Below are 21,979 nucleotides of genomic sequence, written 5' to 3' on the forward strand. Positions count from 1 at the left end.
TGGAGAGAATAGTGCCTGATGAGGGATGAGGTAGGCAGAGGTAAAGTCATTTAGGAACTTGTATTCTATGCTAAGAAGTTTATGTTTTATTATGAGTCATTGGGGAGCCATAAAGGGTTTAAACAAGGAGAGATGTGATCAGATTTGCATTTTGGGGATTTTACTCTGTGGAGAATGGATGAGAGAGGAATGGGAGTAGGGTGAAAGAAGTGGGGAAACCAGTTAGGATGCCTTTGTAAGTAGTAGTTCAGGGAGAAGGGATAATAGTGTAGACTAGAGTAATGCCAGTAAACAAGGTAACATAAAATGATTGATTATCTCATTGCATATCAATAACCTAAATGTTAGCCTAATATGGTGGGGTTCTCACTCGTTATCTGTTACAGTAACCCTGTGAAGTATGAGCAGAATAAGACTTGCAATAAACTTACACAAGCCCATCCAGTAAATGGTGGTGTAAGGAATTGAAAGCATGGATTTTGAATTTGGCCCTTGTCTCTAAAAGCTAAACTGCACTGAAGATTTTTCAGCGTACCCGTATTACCTTTATCTCCTCGTAATCTCTCACTTACCGGTGCTGTAGCCAAACCAAACTATTACAGTAGTTATCGTAAACATACCTTCTACCCTGATGCCCCTGATGATTGTTTACTATGGCTGGAATGCTCTTACCCCCACATGCTTAACAAAATTGTCGCCATCCTTTAGGATCTTGGTCAAATACAAAGCCTTCCTATAAACACATGTTGTCCATTACCCTCTTTTAACCAGGACGGTTTCTTTGCATTACAGTACATGTTAGTTCAACAGACGTTAATGTGATGGCTGTGCTGGGTGCTCTACGCAGACATTGGGGACGTGTTCGTGTACAGAAATAGACACAGACACAGCCACAGCCACAGCCCCCGTGGAACCTGTAGTCTAGAGAGAACCGACCTGGAACAAAACCGGTGCACACAAATATAGCATTGTAAAGTTTGAAAAGTGACATGAAGGAGCAGTAAAGGGTGCCTGTGGGTTTCTGAGACCCCTTTAGAGGGTCCTTGAGGTCAAAACTATTTTCAGTACTGTCTGGACTATAGGGAAATCGCCATCCTGTCTGCACACGTATGACCGTGGTGGGATTGAGATACAGGTGCTGATAGGATTGACCATTTCTGCAGCCTTTCGGGGAATTATGTGTTAATGTTTATTAAAAATGTTCAGAGCTCTGTGTGTGCATTTGTGTGTCCTTTGATCCAGCAGTTGCCCTTGAGGGAATCTATCCTACAGAAATAAAAGTACCAGTAAATGTATAACTACAGCTGACCCTTGAGCCATGTGGGGCTTAGGGACGCCAACCCCCCACCCCCACCCCACCAACACACACACAGTTTAAATTCCACATAGAACTTTTGACCTTCCCAGACTTCACCTACTAGGAACCGTATCCAGTAAGTAAATTAACACATATTTTGTATGTGACAGTATGTATGCGTATTACGTATGTATTCTTACAATAAAGTTAGCTAGAGAAGAGTCATGAGGAAGAGAAAATGCATTTACAGCATATACTGACAAAAATCTGCGTGGAAGTGGACCCTGCAGTTCAAGCCCATGTTCAGGGGTCAGCTGTATTGTGGACGGCAGCATTGTTCAGCAAAATGTGCCCACAACCTAAATATGAATCTCTAATACCTGCTTAAGGAAACTTTGGAATGTTTATATTATGGATTATTAGGCATTTATTAAAAATGAGTATCTTGATCTGGGAGATTGACCACAAAGTTGCCAGAATGATGATAGTGGCCAAGTAATAATATACCAAGTAACATAATCCTGTTTTTGTTTTTAAAAAGAAGAGACAAGAGAGGCAGAGAGAAAAATATTGAAGAATATGACTCAAAGTGTTGACATTGATTACTTCAGGGCCACATGATTGGAGAAAGGTGGAAAAGTACTGATTTTTTATTATGTCCTTATTTGACTTTGGTGAAACGTGTGTGTGTGTGTGTGTGTGTGTGTGTGTGTGTGTGTGTGTGTTAAGTCTGAGGATAAAAGAGAGATAAATTGGTTTGGTATCTGTATTTTGCTTGCAAAATAAAAAGCTTTGAAGTTTAGAATGTTAGGTGTAGAATGTTGGGTGTATCTGTAGAAATGTCAAGATGCCATCGTTTCAAGCTGGGTTTTTTTGGGTGGGAGAGGCAGTATGTGAACCATAATTTGCTGGCTTATTTCTAAACTATGTGTAAAATCAAAATAGTCACAAGTTTATGTATATTAGTGTTGAAAATTCTGCTTGAATGTTAAAGTAGGATGATATAGATTGGGTTTACCACACGTAACCACAAAAGTTCCTTTCAGAATCAGGTTTATCTGATACGTGACTATTACTATAGAAAGCTTCCTTATAATCTCATTTAAATAAGTAAACTTCAATAAACATATTTTATCTTTAACATTATTTGAATTTAGCTTTAATCATATAAGCATAGCTTTAATTATATAAATTCTGTACCTGGTTAATACTCGGTCTTCAATGGGAAAAAAACTGTTAGAGTAGCTATACTAAACCATTATAGCTTTAACTTTATATACTATTTAAAATTTTTGTAACTAGTTTTTTATTGAAAATTGCCAAGAACTTTTAAAAATACAAAAGCATGGGGCCAGCCCGGTGGCTCAGGCGGTTAGAGTTCCATGCTCCTAAATACGAAGGCTGCCGGTTCGATTCCCACAAGGGCCAGTGGGCTCTCAACCACAAGGTTGCCAGTTCAATTCCTCGAGTCCCGCAAGAGATGGTGGGCAGCGCCCCCTGCAACTAAGATTGAACACGGCACCTTGAGCTGAGCTGCCTCCCGGATGGCTCAGTTTTTGGTTGGAGTGTGGGCTCTCAACCACAAGGTTGCCGGTTCGACTCCCGCAAGGGATGGTGGGCTGTGCCCCCTGCAACTAGCAACGGGCAACTGGACCTGGAGCTGAGCTGTGCCCTCCACAACTAAGACTGAAAGAACAACAACTTGAAGCTGAACAGAACCCTCCACAACTAAGATTGAAAGGACAGCAACTTGGAAAAAAAGTCCTGAAAGTGCACACTGTTCCCCAATAAAGTCCTGTTCCCCTTAATAAAAATTAAAAAAAAGCACAAAAGCGTATGCAGTCCATCCTGACAGAGCTGTAGTTTTATTTCCCACATGTAACCACTGTTAGTAGTTTCTGTGTAGGATTTCCGAATTTACCAGTACATATATAAGCCAACTAACTGTTCATGGACTTTGGCTGATGAAAGGCATTTTGAAGTGTGCGATAGTAGAGTTTAACTTCATTTGCTCATAGAACTGTCATTTTGATGACACTGTCTTCCATTTTATTTCTCTTCATCTATATTTAGTGGAGAGTTAGGGTGGGGAATAATCAAAGAAGTAGAAAAGTGAATCACCTATTTGAACTGTTTGGTTCTTTAGCTCTTAACTTTTTAAGTTGTATAAACTTTGGCTATATTGATTATATAAATTGTATCGGCTGTATTTTCTTTTGTATTGGAAAAAATAAAGAACCCTCAGTTAACGCCCAGAATATTTTTGATCTAGGGAAACTTTTTAAATTTAACTTTTAATACTGATGAGATAAATAGTAGAAAAAGCCAAATTTTTACCTTTACTTTTAATACTTAGAATTGTTAAGGAAATTGACACTTGTCCTCTTCTAGGAGGTATTAAGAGAAAATTATTGGACATTCTTCAGTCTGACAGAACTCTGAATGGTGTGCCAGCTCAATCTGTTCTTTCATCTATTGTGGTCCTGTTGTCTGTGTTACTGTATGGATGTGTGTATATGATAGGCATACCTAGTTTTATTGTGCTTCACTTTGTTGTGCTTCACAGATGTGGTTTTTTTTTACAATTGAAGGCAAGACCCTCCACCAGCAAAAAGATTACAACTTGCTTTACTGTGATACTTTACTGCAGTGGTCTGGAACTGAACCGCAATACCTCCGAGGTCTGCCTGTGTATGCATATAGATATTTTATTAACTCCCTTGGTCCAAAAGGGGGGATTTAAATCTCAGTTTGGGTGCAAAACTACCTGAGTGTATGTGCCAGTTGTTTACTAAAGTTACTAGGAACTCCAGTTACTTGGCACCTGCAGACTTTGGAGGAAGTTAAAATGGCACCTGTTACCCTCCGTCCCTCCAAGGAAAAGGATGTAAAAACCTTAGGCCCTAGTATTTCTTTTGGATAAACCTTTGACTACCTTTTGGTACCTTTACATGCTATGCTTGTTGTCCTAGTTAGGTTTTCCAACTTTTCTTATTTTGGCAACTTAGATTTTCATATGAACACTGTGTATTTATTTCAGCTAGATTTTCAATTTGTTACAGTTGTTTGTAATACTGTCTTCCATGTAATCTTTACCTGTATTTAGTTTACCTTTCTGATTCCTAATGTATTTTCTTTCCTGTTGAAACTTTCAGAGGATTGAGCAATGTTATTGCTTCAAAGAATCAATCCGTAGTTTAACTTAATTGCTTAATTTTTTGTTTGTTCCTTCATTAATTTCTGCTATTAAAATTTTTTTTTTTTTTTAGAGTTTGTGTTGTAGCTGTTGTTCTAGTTTGCAGCAAACAGTTTACTTTTAGACCTGTTTTTTTCCTAATAAGTGCACTTTGAGGCTGTTGATTTTTTTCTTTTAAACAATGGTTTGACTCCATCACATGTATTGATATGTAGTGTTTCATTATCAGTCATTTCTGAATACTGTATTTTCAATTGTGGGTTTTTCTTTAATTCAAGAGTTATTTGGAAGCTGAGTTTTTAAGAACGTACTTAGTGGCTAGATTCAGAGGTTTTTGGTTTGGGGTTTTCTTTTTTAACTTTTTAGCTATGACTTGTTCTTAATTTATAGTTTGACTATCTTATGGTTGGGGAAGGTGGGCTCTAAATGTCTGCATTTTGACATTTCTGCAATTTCCTGTTTGGCCTAATGCATAATCAGTTTTGTAAATGCTCAGCCTTAGCTTTCAACGCCCACCCCCATTTTAAGATTATTGACATAATTCACATCCTATAAAATTTTTCCTTCTAAAGTGTACAGATCAGTAGATACTAGAATATCCAAAAGGTTGTACAACTATCACCACTATCTAATTCTGGAACGTATTTATGACTCAAAAAAGAAACCTTGTTTTCATTTGCAGTCACTTCCCATTTCCTCCCCCAGCCCCTGGCCACCGCCGACCTTTATGTGTCTGCATATATTTGCCTATTCTGGACATGACATATACAAGGCATCATACAATATGTGACCTTTAATGTCTGTCTTTATTCACTGAACATAGTTTTTTCAAGGTTCATCCATGTTGTAATGTGTATTAGTCCTTCATTCCTTTTTTTTTTTTTTTGTAAATTGAGGTGAAATTCACATAACAGAAAAGCAGAAATTGTTAAAGTGAACATTTCACTGGCATTTAGTACATTCATAATGTTGTACAATCACCACTTCTGTCTAGTTCAAAATATATTCATCATTCTAACATAAAACCTGGTACCCGTTAAGCGATTTCTTTCCATTCTTCCTCTCCCAGGCCCTGACAACCCCCAATTTGCTTTCTGTTACCATGGATCTACATACCTATTATAAATATTTCATATAAATGGAATTATACAATATATGACCTTTTGTGTCTGGTTTCTTTCAATTAACATAATGTTTTCCAGGTTTATGAGTAAATAATATTCCATCATATGTATATACCACAATTTGTTTATCTGTTCATCCATTGATGGACATTTGGGTTATTTGTAACTTTTGGCTATTGTGAGTAATGCTGCTATAAATATTGGTGTACAAGTATTTAAGTACCTGTTTTTAATTCTTTTGGGTGTACACCCAGGAGTGGAATTGCGGGGTCATATGGTAACTCTATGATTTTTATTTTTTCTGTAGGTTGTCTTTTTACTTTCTTGGTAATGGTTTTCACACAGATGTGTTTAATGTTGATGAAATCCAATTTACTTTTTTCTTCTGTTGCTCTTGCTTTTGGTGTCATAACTAAGACTCCATTTCCAAATCTAAGATCATTGAGATTTAACCCTTTGTTTTCTTATAAGAGTTTTATAGTTTTAGCTATGACCTACATTTAGGTCATTTATCCATTTTTAGTTAATTTTTGTGTATGGTGTGAGGTAGGGGTTGATATTTACAGAATAGATTTCCTTCTGAGCACTGCTGTTGCTGTATTCCATAAGTTTGGGTATGTTGTGTTTTCAATTTCAATCTTCTGAAAGTATTTTCTAATTTTCCTTGTGATTATTTTTTCTTTGACTTTGCATCTGTATTCATGAATGATATTGGTGTGTAGTTTTTTGGGGGTTTTTGTTTGTTTTCTTTTGCATGGTTTCATGTTGGTATAGGGTAATATTGGCCTCATAAAGTGAGTTGGAAAGTATTCCCTCCTTTTTCTGTTTTTTTGGAAGACATTGTGTGAAATTGGGCTTATTTCTTCTTTAAACATTTTGTAGACTTTGCCACTGAAACCATTTGGATCTAGAGATTTCTTTTTAGAAAGATTTTAAAAATATGAGTTCTATTTCCCTAATGGTTGTAGGAACATTCAGGTTATCTCTTCTACCTTATGGGAAGATTTTTGTGTGTGCAATTTTTGAGGAATTGGTTCATTTCTTCTAAGTTTTTTAATTTACGTATGTTGAGTTTTTCATAGTATTCTCTTATTAGTAACTTCTTAATGTCTTTGGGGCTCTGTAGTTTATCCTTTTTTCATTACTAACATTGGTTATTTGTCTTACTAATGATTTATAAATGTTATTGATGTTTTCATAAAACTAGCTTGGGTTCATTAATTTTTTTCTTTTTCTTTTCCAGTTTTAATTTTATTGATTTTTACTCTTATCTGTCCACTTTCCTTGGGTGTACTTCGCTCTTTTTTTAGTTTCTTAAGGTGAATTTGAGACTATTTTTCTTTTCTAATACAATGGTGTAAATTTAATGGCATAAGTACACTCTAAGTACTACTCCAGCTGCATCCTACAGATTTAGTATGTTCGGATTTAGGTTTACCAGTTGAGCAATTTGTTTTCTGTTAGTTTCCTTTGTTTTCCATTACTCTGTCTCTCCTTTCCTGCTTTCTTTTGGATTATCTGTACATTTTTTAATATTCCATTTTAAATTTATGTAGTGTAGTGTTTTTCTGTAATCATGTCTCTTTATGCAGATTCTTTAGTGATTGCTCTGGAGATTACAGTTTACATACTAAAGTTTTCATTGTCTCTCGGAATAAATTCTTTACCCCCTTAAATGGATTATGGAAATGTTACTCCACTATATACAAGGTGTGATCAAACAATATGTTGAATGTTTAAATTTTAAAAAATTTATTGCAATAAAAGACACATTGTCATTAATCCCCCTCAAAATACTCTCCCTCACTTTGAACACACTTATCCCATCATTCTTGCCACTTCCTGAAGCAGTTCTGGAAGTCCTCTTTCGTGAGTGTCTTTAGTTGCGCTGTCGTGGCTGCCTCGATGTCCTGAATCGATTCAAAAAGTTTACCTTTCATGGTCATTTTGACTTTGGGGAAGAGCTAGAAGTTGCGTGGTGCCAAATCTGGTGAATAAGGTAGATGAGGACACATAGTAATGTTTTTATTTGAGAGAAATTGCCATGTACCAGAAACGATGTGTGACATGGAGCCTTTCTGTTGTGATTAAAAAAAACAACAAAAAAATAACAAAACAAAAAAAAACGGTGAATGCTACTGCCAAGTGCAATCCAACGGAAAGGCAGGGATCTTCAGTACGGGCAGCGGCACCTCAAACCTTAGGAACAGTGTTTGACAAGTTTCAACGTATTTCGGTGCAGTCAGTCGGATGTGAGCTACGGTTGAGAGAAGGTGTGGTTTAAAGTGTGCCGTAGATCATCCTCCATCATGACAATGCTCCATGTCACACATCACTTCTGGTACGGTAATTTCTGTCAAATAAAAACATTATGGCATATGCTCATCTACTTTATTCACTGGATCTGGCACCATGTGACTTTTCGCTCTTCCCCAAAGTGAAAATAACCATGGAAGGTAAACGTTTTGAATTGATTCAGGACATTGAGGCAGCCACGACAGTGCAATCAAAGACACTCACAAAAGAGGACTTCCGGAGCTGCTTCAGAAAGTGGCAAGAACAGTGGGATACAGTGTGTTCAAAGTGAGGGGGAGTATTTTGAGAGGGATTGATGGCAATGTGTCTTTTGCTGTAATCATTTTTCTTTTTAATTTAAACATTCACCATATTTCTTGATCAAACCCCATATATCTCTTTATCCTCCTCCTCTTTCTGTTATTGTTGTCTTGCACAGTACGTTTTCCTTCAATGAAAGCCCGTTAGGTAACATTGTAAATTTTCCTTTCAACTATTAACATACTTAAAGAATGTAAGAGGAGAAGAACAATGTATTATATTTACTTAGATATTTACCACTTCTGTTGCTTTCATTCCTGTGAAAAATTTCTTTTAGCAGTTCTTTTAGAGCAGGTCTGATGGTAGCAAATTCTCTTAGTTTTATTTTATCTTAACATATCTTTGTTTGACTTTGTTGCTGACAGATAGTTTCACTAGATATAGAATTTTAGGTTAACAGTTCTTTCAGCAGTTTAAAATGGGCTACTTTTTTTTGGTTTTCATGGTTTCTGATGAGAAATCTCTAGTCATCCCAAATGTTGTTCCTCTGTAGTTTGTGTCATTTTTCTCTGTCTGTTTTCAAGATAATTTCTTTGTCTTTCATTCTGAGCACTTAGTGGTGTGCATTCCTGTGTATTTATCTATGTGGGGATTAACTGATCTTTCCAAATCTGTAGTTCTGTGTTTTGTCAAATTTGGGGAGATTCCAACCATTATTTCTTCAAATATTGTATATTGCTTTCCTCTCTTTTGGAAGTTCGGTGACAGAAATGTTAGGCCTTACTATTGTTGAACCATAGAACCCCGAGGTTCTGTTTTTTTATTATAGTCCCTTTTCTTCCTGCTGTTAAGATTGGATAATTTCTATTGATCTGTCTTCATGTTCACTGATTCCTCTAACTTCATTTTGCTAGTGAGCCAATCCATTGAGTTTTTAAAATTCTATTGTAATATTTAGTTCTAAAATTCTTCCTTATTCTCCTGTCTTCTGTTGCTTTGCTAAGACCCTCTAGTTTTCCATTGGTTTCAAGCGTATTTTTGATTGCTTCTGGAAGCATTTTTATTATAGCTGCTCTAAAGTGTTTGTCAGATAACTTCAACAGCTGGGTCATCTTGGGGTTTGTATCTTTTGTCTTTTCCATGGAGGTTGGGCATTTTCCTGGTTCTTTGTATGCTGAGTAACTGAATTGTTTGCTGGATAGTTTCAATATTAAGAGAATTAATCTGACTAGGGAATAAAAGTCATATAGGTTTACAATGAGGCATAGAATTACTTTTTGTGGTTCTCTTTTCTCTTTTTTTGCTTTAGCTGTGTTCAGGAAAGCAAAAACTTAACAGCAGTCTAGTTGGAAGACAGACTCAGACTAAAGTCTTTTTCTCTAGTTACCTCAGTCAGAAGGATGATCTCACTAGGACTTGGAAGTACAGAGAGCTGCGTGTAATGACTTCTGATGCTAAGATGACCTGGAGCCTAGGAGCTGTGTATACTTTTCAGGTAGGGCCTTTTACTATTAGTTAAGAACTCTCATAAATAGACTAAACTAATATTAATGAGAAAGTAACAGAAGAGCATTTTTTTCAAGTTTTAGCATAATTTTAAAAGGTAGTTTTGAATGTTATATTTGAAATCGGTTAATTTAAAATTTTTTAAAGTTCATGTAAAATAAGCATGTACATCTTCAAATTGTAACTCATAGAAAAGGGTATATTTTTATTTAGCACAATGGATTCTTTAAGTATATAAAGGAAAGAATTATCAACTTCATTTTTTTTTTATTGAAGAAAGTCACCTTGAAAGTTTACTATAAACAGAATAAGACTTTCAACCGGTGTCAGAATAGTTTTAAATTCTCCATCATTATCATAACTTTGCTTTGTGGCAGGTGTGTAACTCCTGTTAGGGAATATTATCCAAATGCTCTGCTTCTGGTATCTTCTCCTGCACTCTCATGACTAGAAAAAGCCTTCGATTATCTGTCTTTTAATCTCTACTCAGATGTTCATCACTGCCCTTCCATGCTCAGATGTGGAGAATTACATACAATGATCGTTACTCTTCTGTTCTCTTTCCCTTCTCTCTCTCTCTTCTCTTTTGGTTAAATCTGTTACGTGAGATCTATTGACTAAATCAAGTTTCTGTGAAAGTTTCCTCCCTGTGTTAAAAGTTTTTACTCCCCTATTTTTTAATACTTGATAACTTGACTATGGATACTTGAATTATAAGGATGATTGCTGATCAGATTTTTAAGAATCATTTTTCTTAAATAGTACAGGTCATTTCTATTCATAACACATTGAACAGGACTAGTCACGTAGCCTTCTGCATGATCAGAGTAGGAAAATTGGATACGTCTAGCATACGGATATTTCTTTGATGTGTTTATTTTTCAGTGTTACTCAACTTGAGTCTTTTTATCTGGGCTTTCCAATTCACTCTGAAGCTTTGATTAGACAGGCATGTTTGTAGCCAGCTACCTTCCTAGTCTCCATGCTGTCTGCAAGGAACCTGTCCTTCTGGGGTTCTGTGCCATGGACACTGAAACCAAACTCTTCTTCTAGTGCTTAGTGTTTAAAACAACCACTCGGAGTCTGTGAGCAGGATCCTCTGGGCTGAGCTAACCGTGGCGAGGCGCTCTTAGGTTTCTGTGACAACTGCTGGTTCTAGGTAGGCTGGCCGGTCTAGCATGGCCGTGATGACACAGCTTGGTTCTCGCAGGCTAGCCCCAGCATGTTCTCATAACAAGGCCGAGGTGTAAGAGCGAGCAAGTTCAGTTGTGCAAGAGGGCAGGAAGAAGCACGCATTTGCATTGGAAGCCTCTGCCTGGCTCATGTTTGCTAATATTCTGTTGCCCAAAGCAGGTCACTTGGAGAAGCCCGAGGTTGGAGTGGAAAGGGACTACAAAGTTCTAAGGCAGAGGGAAGCCATTAATCAGGCCCATAAATACAGTCAGCCTGTCACACACACACCAGGTTTGCTCCTACTCAATGCCTTTGCTTGCGTCTCCTCTCTGGTGTCTTCTTTATATGCCTGCGTGGCAAGCTTGGTCCTGCACTCCCGCCGGTCTTGTTCATATACCGTCTATCAGTGAGACCTTCGCGTTCGACCACACTCCATACTTAATAGCCTCCTACCTCCTCCTGCTTCCCAGCTCTATTGCTCTTTACAACTTTCATCAGAGCTATGTGTTCTGAGATAGTGTGTATTCTGGTTTTTAAAGTGCGTGCCTTCCCTCAACTAGAATGTATGCTCCGTGAGGTCAGGGACTTCAGTTTAATTGCACAATCTTCATTGCCTAGAATCCTGGCACATAGTAGGCTCTCATTAAATATTTATTGAATAAAGGAATGAATATGCATTGATCCACTTTTACTTAAATTCTAATTACTGTCTCAAAGTTCTCACCTGCCTTCTGTCATGGAGCGTGTAAAGTGTCAGCTGTCTTGGTTAGAATGCCTGATGATGGAGTTTTTCTTCTACTTCTCATAGACACATAAACCATGCAGTATCTAAGAGTAGTTCTGCCACTTATTAGCTGTCTGACCTGGGCCAAGCTTTGTTTTGTTTTGTTTTGTTACCTCTCTCTTCCCTCATCTGTAATAATTTCAACCTCATTGTGAGTTGTTGGGAGAAGTTGAACAAGTTTAATATATACAAAGTGCGTAAACAGTGCCTGGTACAAAGTATGCAGTATATAAGATTGGTACAATAATTATAGCATGGTGTTCCTATCACCCATTTGTTATTAGAGTATGTGGCATAGGAAAAATGGAATCGGAATCTGGAGAGATCTTACATTGATGGAGAAATTGAAAGTCTTGAAAACTGACAGTATATTATTTTGGAAGAGGAAAAGCACATAAAGCCAATGAAATACCCAGGTGATATTTTTCCCAAGTGTCTATGGTAACATTGTATCCTTAGAACATTCACATACCATGAAATGTTCTTTACAAAATATTATTTGTTGTTTTAGGGTTTACTGAAAAACACCTAAAACTAGTGAACATACATTTTTACTGTCTGCCTTGAGAGCCTTACAAGTACCGGTGCCATTCTAGATAATACTGGAGAGAAGGTAATTCATTACTTACACTGGATGCCTTGGGCAATATAACTTAATTCTCTCGTGGAACTCCAGTTGAGAAAGAAAGAAAATATCTTGACTAAGGTGACTCGTAGTTCTCTGATCTTATCTGTACCCTGTTACTGCTCTGACCTCAGTTGAACTCTCTCGAATGTGATTTCATCAGTCTATTCTGAGCTTACCCAGAATATAGAGCTTTTAATATTTTCATGCTGCCAGCACCTATAAACTACCGGCTTCATGCTAGTGTCCCTCCCTACCTAGCTGCTAGGAATTAGAACATTTATCAAAGGGGTGTAGGTCTCAACTTAACTGAGTTTATAGTCCTAATAAGCCATTATGCCCCAGTTATTTCCTTATGACAGTGTTTTCTCACAAATCTTGGATTTTAGTGCTGTGGGATATGGTTCTGTGGAATGGTGCCCTAGACTTTTGGAGAACTGAGTGACTTGGGATAAGAGATTACAATGAAAGAAAATTAGGTCTGGAGGGGTTGTACCAACAGGCGGGAAACGTGATATATTGTTAAAATGTGTAAAAGGATTTGCCATTGAAAGTCCTAAATCTACAGGGCTTCCTGTTGTTTCCCATGATACGCATCGACATTTCCATTCAGTTTTGTGCCTGCTCCAAAGACAGCTCCATTCCATTATGTTACATGTATGTGACCAAAATGATCTATTTACTGAAGACCCATTTGAATAGCAGTGGTGAGTAGTTCTTGCATTTTTTAAAGTTAAGTAACTGTAGTGGATGATTTCATGGACAACTTAAAGTAGTTTACTTGTGGTGCTGTTTTGTTTTGGGGTTTTTTCTGAGAACCTCAGAAACTTTAGGGTTTACCCACTCTTAAATTAGCCAGAAAAAAATGTTTGATCCCTTAATCCATTTTAGGTTAACTTCTAAATTTAACTCGAACTCAGGCTATTTTCTGCTTATTGATTTCATGAATACCACTTCTCTATTTTTATTTTTCTCTCTACCTAGCCAAAGCGGCTGTGGAACTGGGATCAACAAACTCTTAAATCCTCAACCTCTTCCTAACCTTAAATTGGTTCCAGACACCTGTCTGTCCCTTGATTGTAGCACTTCCTCCTTTTCCAGTGAAACTATTTCTTCACAACCCACAGACTTCAGAACCAAGATGTTAGTGAGGAGTGACTAAGAATTACTAATAGCCTTGACTCTCCAGCTCCTCTGCCCCATGATTTTACGGGCCGGACAGAACGCTGACTACCCACCGCCTCTCTGTCTGCACGCAGGCGTTGAATGTACTGCTTTAAATGTACGTCGTAATCCGCAACAGGGCGGCGTCAGTGTCCGGCCATGCTGCTGCTGCTGCTTCACTTTCCCCACTAAGACTGCATTTCCTCTGGTGCAAACCTCTCAGCTCCCACTCTCATCTGTGGACCTCATCTCAAACTTTGTTGAGAAATGAGATGCAGCTCTCTTCTCACCGCCACATCTCCAAACCTATCTGCATTTGTCCTCATGTTCTCTGTCTTCCTTTCGCGTGTTATCAGAGACCTTCCCTGACCGTCTAATTCCTCCTCTTGGTACGCAGGCTCCATCTCCTCTTACAGTCTCTAGAGCGTCTTTCCTGCAGTTAGTGTCTCTCTCCACATCATCAGTTCTGCCTTTCTTGGACTTTCTCTTCAGCCTGCAAACATGCCCTGTTATCTCCAGCCCTGATACATCTGGAAACACATGGGACTAGGGTCGCCCAATATGTGCAGATACATAAATCTTGTCCTTTCTGGTGTCTTCTCTCCACTATTTCTTGTTCCTATTCTTATCCAGTAAGTTTTCTGCACTGAATAGTTTTTCTCCTACCTCAATGTCTGCTTCTCCTCAGCCATTTTTGTGGCCTCTTTTCCTTCCCAATCCTCCAAGTAGTGGTAGGCTCTAGGGTTGAGTCTTCCTTACCAAGCTCCCCTGGAGATCTGCTTATTGGTATGCTGCGACACCTAAATGTATCTCCTCCTGAGCTTTAAAATGCATAGCCAGCTGCCTCTTGGGTCATTTAATCACCTCTCCCATTGGTGAAATAATGCGTATATCCTTCCCTCATTCCCCTCTTCAGTAAATGACATCCCTGCCCGCCTTGTTGCTTACACCAAAATTTTGGAGTCAGCCTTGATTCTTATTTTTCTGTCACCCCGCCTCACGTCTAGTCCACCAGTGAGTCTTATGTTCTCTTCTTCTAACATGTTTCCCAGATTCACCAATATTTCTCTATTCACTGCATCCCCTTGGTCCAAGGAATCATCTTCTAGTTCTTTAATTCTCTCTTCAGCTCTCATCTGTTATTTCAACTGAGGTTTTATTTTAATGACTGTGTGATTCAAAATTCAGATATTTATAATTTCCTCATGCTTCTTTTTCATGTGTGTTGTCTTTAAGCTTGTAGATTGTCTAGAGTTATCGCAGTAGAAACTTCACCTTATATTTTGGTCTATAATTTATTAGCTTTGATTTCCCTGTCAAGGTGATTATATTTGTTTTCTGTTTTACAGGAATTATTCAGATTTTCCCCTGAATGACTGATGCTCTAGTCTTCTTCCTTTCAGTACAGGGATTCTTTTAAAAATCTTCTTTCAAATGTAAGACCATGTCTCTCTTTTTTATTATCGTCATTATCATCATTATTATTATTATTACTACCACCACCTTTGGTAATAATCATTTGTTTTCTGGCATCTATTAGATTAGTCCTGTAATTTCCTCCCTTGACCTATTAAGTATTATATATCTGGATTCCTAATGAATGACTATCCTTGCGTTAAAAAATATACAGGGTCCTAATTTATGTGTAAGAGTTTGTCTTTCCTTACAGATTGGATTATTTTATAGTTTCATTTTATCTTTTTTGGGGGGGGATTATCTTTGTCAAGTTTGGCGTCTGGATTTTGCTGGCTTCATAAAATGAATTTTGAAGATTTTTAATATGCAATCGTCTGTTACTAATTGACAATGTATTTTCTTTAAAGGTTTGATAGACACCAATCATCATAATCTGGAACCGATGCCTCTTTATTGGGAGGAAGGGGGCCAGTAGCTGTTGTTTTTTGTGCCGTTGTTGCTCTTCAGTCCCTTCCATAGTATGTCGGCATTTATATTTTAATATAGGTGTCTTCTGAGCTAGGCTTTAAAAAAAATTTTAACCTTTTTTTGGAGAAGGAATTTTGCCATTTGTAATGTGACTAGAAATGATCAATTGTTAATTGCCAGGTTGTAATTGCTGTGGTCTATTGAAGAAATCAAACCAGGGCATGAAATGTGGTTCCTTTCTTGATTTTTTTGTTTTTGTTTTTAATTCTTTCATTTCCCTTTCAGGATTGTTGTAACAGATTTTCTTGTTTTTCCAAGAAAGCATATTAAGGCCAAAACTATGTATCTATTGTTGGCTTTACAGTATCTTATTCTATTTTATAATATCTTTTATATCTCTCTTTTATAAGTGTTAATCAGAATTCTTTCTTTTACTCTTCTGGGGAAATCTGAAAGAATTTTCTCTCCCAGACTCATCTTCTCTAATTCCAACTAGGGCTCACAGTGATTTCTGTTTATTCTTTGGATATAAAATTACTTTTGTTTGGGGAGATAAGAAATCTGATTTCCAGACATTCATAGTCTGGCCCTGCCCTATTTAACCGTCATCGTTTTCTTCTCCCCAGCAAGCAAATTTCATTCTGATCAATTCCATCTCCACTTTTCCCCCCTACTCATTCCCCATCTCTAATCTTTTTTTCCCTTTTCTCCCCTTCCTCTCTCCCATCCCTTGGAGGAAAGGTTTTTCATCCTAACTGCATATGAGTTTTGTCTGTGGAGCTTTAGGAAAAAAAAGACTGGGTGATAGAGTCCTTAATTTACTGTATTGGAAAGAATCACTGAATAGGATTAATTTGTTTCTCTCTTATTCTAATCTGAAGACAGCTTAAATCTTAGCTCCAGCATTAACTGAATACTTGTTAGGATTAAGACACCAAGATAAGTGATGAGAGGACAAAAGATGAATAAAACATGTGTGTGGTCTCAAAGTAGCTAATAAACATGAAAACCATCAATTTTAGGATATCAAATTCTTACTACAAAGCAGTTCTGCCTGGGTAGTCATTATAGGGAGTTTGTTATTTTCTTAAATGAACACACTGTAGGAAAACAAGTATGGGGCAGGGCGGGGCGGGGGGGTGGGGTTCAGAAGTTAGTTTTTGTTAAGTTTCAGGTGCCTATTTTCTTAGTAGAAATATTCGGTAGGGCCAGCCCATTGACTCAGGTGGTTTGGAGCGCCGAGGTCGCCAGTTCGATTCCCACATGGGCGAGTAAGCTGCGCCCTCTATAACTGAGATTGTGAATAACTGCTCTCCCTGGAGCTGGGTTGCTGTGAGCTGCCGCAGGCTGCCCTGGGCTGCCGTGTGCTGCCATGAGCGGCCGGTGAGTGACCGACCAACAACTGGCGACCAACTGCATGGGAGGAGGGGGGTTTGGGGGGGGGGGCAGGCTCCTAATACCAGCATGGGCCAGGGAGCTGTCTCCTACACAACTAGACTGAGAAACAACAGCTTGAACCGGAGTGGGGGCAGTCAAGAAAAGGGGGAAAAAATAAAATGAAAAAAGAAATATTCAGAAGGCACTTGGACAAAAAGATTAAGAAGTTGAGAGGACAAAGCTGGACTTAATTCGGGCTTTCTCAGTCCATATTTGACATATAAAGCCACACGATTGGATAAGGTCACCTGGCGAGTAGGTATGCCTAGAGAAAAGAAGACGTCTGCTACTCTTGGGGGATATGAGAAGTTAGCCAAGGAGCCATAAAGGGAAATACTGCAATATCTGGCTGTCGCAAAAATTTGAAACTTATGTCATTTCTTCTCAAACTTTAATATGAATCGTTTAAAGTTCAGTGGGTCTGAGATAGGGCCTGTGATTCTAATACTCTGAAAAACTTCCAGAAGGTTATGCTGCTCATGGTCTATGGACCATACTTTGAGTAGCAAGACAAAGGACATAAAGTGACAAATATGACACTTTTATGTCTTTTATATGACAAAAGACATAAAGTGAAAAATAAGGAAAGACTGCAACATTTGTAGGAGAATAGGGATTAATACCCAGAATAAAGGGTATCTGCAAATCAACAAGGCAAAGAAAATAGAAGGGAGAAAGAATATGTATAGGGAATTTTCCAAAAAGAAATTTAAACGACCAGTAAGTATGAAAACTGCTCAACTTTCTGGGAAATACAAATTACAACAAGATCACCTTTTCCCTACAGATTGGCAAAAGTTTAGAAGTTTGTCAATACCCAGTCCTGGTGGGATTGTGGGGAACAGGGGGACTCACGCCCTGTGAATAGGAGTATAACTTGGAATTTTTTTCTTTTGGAAGGCCGTTGGGCGTATTTACGAGGTTTTTAAATGTGCATGTCCTTCAATCCAGGAATCCTTTGCTTTGATATTGAAAAGGAAAACTTGCACCTTTGCCCAGAAAGGCAGTTCAGAACTATTGATTGAAGCATTGCTTAGAGTCGAGAAAAATGGAATAATTTAAATATCCTCTAGGAAGGAAATTATTAAATAAACCAGGGACCCTAAACCCCTTGGCTTGCTTTTCCCTCTTGTACATGTTTAAATTTTCTCCCATTTTTCATTATAATTTTAAGTAGTTTAAAAGGTCATAGTTTCTAGTGTATATTATATTTATGTTAAATACATTTTTGGTCACACATTAAAACTGAAGGTTTAGATTTATAAGAGAGTAATCTACCACATAGTATAATTTGCAAACCACTCCGGTAAATTGGACTTATTTTTCATCAAGGAAAAAAATCTGACTTTTTATTTACCTTAAAATAAACATGTAATATGCACCTGTATTATACCCACCAAACTTACGAATTGTAGGCTGGTTGGCTGGATAAATGATAAGACTTGGAGCCTTGCCAAGATGTTGTTTCATTGATAAACTAAGGTCTTGCTCTTAATTTTCCCCCACTTTTCTCTCAAGGGATTTTCCTTTGTGTCTTGTTTGTTAGACACTTTGGAGTTTCCACATCAGAGAACAATACACCTTACTTACTAGCAGGATTTGAGATGGATAAGAACACTCTTTTATAAAGTAGACATTTACAAAGTAGCAATTTTAAAAGTAGAGGAAAAAAGGAGAACTAGTTTTTAAGCAGATTGATCGGGAAGAATACAAATAGATGTTAGGGATCCAGGAATTAATTCTCCTAAAATTATTTATGTCCACCTAACCTTAGGTTACCATTGAAGTTCGCACGTCATAGGAATAAACAGTGTCATAACATTATTATGAAATGACTGTATTTATACTTATTATAACCATTTAAAAGGATGCTCATGTAACTATTTAAAAGGAGCAAAATATATATGTATTGACATGGAAAAAGTTCTGAGGCATGTTGTTCAGTGAAAAAAAAACAAGTCTTAAAAAATATTTTTATATATTATATTCGATTATGTGTATTTTATATTCTATATATGTATTTATGGTTCTTACTTGAGTAGAAAGGGGATGTGGAAGGATGCATACCACACTATAAACTTGCCTTTTGGGCAGGGGCCCCAGGGATGTGGGCAAGGTGAAAAGAGATTTTCATCATTTATTCTGAATACTTGCGTCTTATTTGAATTTTTATAGAGAATATATTGTATTACTAGTGTAGAAAACAATTTTTTAATGTTTAATAAAAGGGAAAACCCACTATATTAAATGATCTCTAAGGTCTCCAAGCTCTAAATTTCAAGGAATGCTGGCAGTTACTGCAATATTTTAATAGAAATGTTAAAGTATTTCTAATTCCTATCCTAAGTGATTTTATTTAAATTGTTTTTAAATATTTTTTAGGTGTGGAATATCAAACAAATGATTAAGTTGACACAGGAACATATAGAGGCCCTATTGGACAAATTTGGTGGAGAGCATAATCCACCATCAATATATCTGGAGGTGAGTTTTTGGGTATCATATCTAGTAATTCTGAAAAGAAAAAAATGAACCTATAAAAAGCATTTGTACTGATAATGGTCATTTTAGGGGATAGGATTAGAAATAGATAACGGGAGGAGAGAATAATTAACATTGTCTTTATTATGCTTCATCTTGTTTCACTTGTTACAAATGTGTAGTATTTGTAATTTGGAGAATGTCAAGAAATGGAGAAGAAAAAATCATATCTAAACTTCAAAATATTACTCTGGTTAAAAAAAAATTATTAAAAAAGAAGAGAAAGCATTCTGCTGTGGAGGTCCGCAAACTAGTTACCATGTTAGAAAACGGGGAGAATTTTGTAAAATATATTTATTCTAGAACAGATCTCCCCCAAATTGGTTTTTGCTTCCTTACAGGTAAAATTTATAATATTCAAGTAGGTCAAAATTGCTTAGCGTTATGGTTTAATAGTGCTTTGAGGCTTTTGTATCAAGCCTGGAGCATCACTGTAAATTGATAGAGTTTGTCATTGCTCTTACTACTATGAGGTAGTAGTTACTGTTATAATCACAGATAGGCTTCCTTGGCATTAGTTTCCTTATGTAAATCACTCAGGTCCCACAGCGAGCACCTGGGTGGGACCCGGGCAGTGAGGCTCCACAGCCTACACTGCTTAGCTGCACTGTCCCTAGCAAAGCTGGTTCCAGCTGTAATCACTAGTCATGCAAGGATCTAACCCTAAATTACAAATGATCGCATTACCATTTGCCTTCAAATGCCAGAGACTTTCAGACATGGATTGCCAAACTCCTAAATTTCTAATTTAATAATCTAGTTACTTTTTTTTTCAATGTTGCCAACTTTATTTTGTGGATTTGTGTCAGAATGCTTAGTTTACAAGTGTGGAGGCTCTAACTATATCATTTGCTTTGAGACGTACATTTTAAATGATTTTTATTGTTTAAAGCTTCATTCAACATCAAAATTACCTTGGGTAACTTTTGATCACTTACATCTGTGGACTAAGCTAATAGTGGTTTTTCTTAAACAGCACCTTGCCTGAACATGACTTGAAAGAAGTTAATATATTGAAAAAATATACTTGAACCTTTATTCGATTACTTTAATTACACCATTGAACTATTTGACTTGAATTACTTGACTATTCCAGTTGGTGTACTTTCTGTTTTCTCATCGTGTCGGCCAATCTGCCTGTCAGTCCGCGTGTCTGGTTCACTGGTCTTTATAATTTCTGTGCAATAACTAATGGCGAGGACTAGACGCACGACTGTGTGGAAAGAGGTCACACACGACTCTGTCCTATCGCACTTCAATAGTGTGTAGTGTGTGGGGATTTGCAGGGCAGCTTGAGTTTCCTGGGTGGTCACTGGACCAGCCCTGTTTTGAGGATCCTAGCTAGTCAGTCAGTCCCATGAGGCAGGTGCTGTTACCCTCAGGCCACGTTTAAAAACCTGAGGGGGCAATCCTCCTGAACTGGCGCTCATACCTTTATTTCCTGGGAGCCCTGGGAGCTTGGGGCCCCCAGTCATTAAGCGCCAAAGCACTTCCCACTGCACTGGGCATCCTTGCCCTTCACGTGCTGCCCGGGACTCACTGAGAACTGACGCACGTGTCCCCTACGCACAGTAAGGGAGGCATCGTCCATCACCTAGACGCTGGCTTACGAAGCTTTGTGTACTTCTGTAGGTGCCTGTGTCGTGCACCGTGATGCACAGAATCTAACCTTCACAGCAGCGCTGTTTAAGCTGTTCACGCTCACTGGGGCACGTTCACTCTTAGCCCCACCCTTGAACGGTATCCAAATAAGCAGTTGGCCCTAAATGGTACTTGTTGTAAAAAGGTCGCGGCTACACCTGAGGTGCAGATAAGTTCATGCACCTCAAGACAGAAGTCAGTTCCTGTCAAGGACACCACGCCCTTAAACTAGCCAGGGCCAGGGCCCGTTTCTCGTCTGTCTCCAGAGGCTGTGCACGCCACCGTTAAGAGCTGCGTGTCGCACTGATCACGCCAAGAGGACCGCTGGGCCTTACAGGGCCTTACAGGGCAGGCACAGGAACGTGCGGGGCACTGAGGAGCAGAGCTTCCAGGATCCCCGACGTCTCCCTAGGGCACGTCGTCACAGAGCCCTGGGAACCTGCCCAGCAGCTCAGCGCTGCCTGTCGCTTACAGTTAGGCAGACAGCCCCACTCATGCACAGCCTGTGCTCTGGGCCACAGCCTGACCTGGGGCCACGCGCAAGCACCGGCAGGGACTCAAAGGCAGCGAGCTAATTACTTTCTAAAGGGCAAGTTAATCTGCAGTCTTTCAGGAGAAAGTAAATTTGCATTTCTAAAATAAACTCGGAAGTCTGGAAATAACCATTGTCTTCTTCATAGGGCTTGTCCCAGAACACACCACCCGTTAGAGCCAGTGCTAGGACTAGAATTCGTACCTCCGAGTACTGCTGAGTGTACGTTCTAATATCCCATGCTGTCTTTTACTTAACGTCTGTGGCGGACAAGCACAGGCAAATGGTCCTGGAAAAAATAGTAATTCTTTGTTAATCAGAATTAGACAACTTAACCAGCAGTTTCTCTGCCAGCCATTTCTCTGTGGGAGACTCCCCCCCACACACACACTCAGATGTAATCTATTTACATCTGTAACCATTTCTCACTATAGCAGGGATTCCCTGCCCCCTCCACAGTCATCAGGCTTTTTCGTTGTCAGATTACATCTAACTAGGACAGCATACAGCACATCGTAC

The 21,979-nt window shown here is 38.3% G+C and overlaps 1 protein-coding gene across 6 annotated transcripts in view; it reads left to right on the plus strand.

The window, feature by feature from the left end:
• The window catches only part of BRAF (B-Raf proto-oncogene, serine/threonine kinase), a 121,579-nt gene that overhangs the window by 18,640 nt on the left and 80,960 nt on the right, over positions 1–21,979 (plus strand). For 5 of the 6 annotated variants that reach the window (XM_074315267.2, XM_074315265.2, XM_074315268.2 and 2 more), the window contains exon 2: positions 19,129–19,230. The exons of the other annotated variant lie outside the window; for it this stretch is intronic. In XM_074315267.2, coding sequence (XP_074171368.2) covers positions 19,129–19,230 — 102 coding nt within the window. The remainder of the gene's footprint in view (positions 1–19,128; positions 19,231–21,979) is intronic. 6 annotated transcript variants of the gene reach the window in all.

Source organism: Rhinolophus sinicus, chromosome 8, assembly GCF_057876585.1.
Source record: "Rhinolophus sinicus isolate RSI-liver-muscle chromosome 8, RSI-T2T, whole genome shotgun sequence".
Taxonomy (NCBI): Eukaryota; Metazoa; Chordata; class Mammalia; order Chiroptera; family Rhinolophidae; genus Rhinolophus; species Rhinolophus sinicus.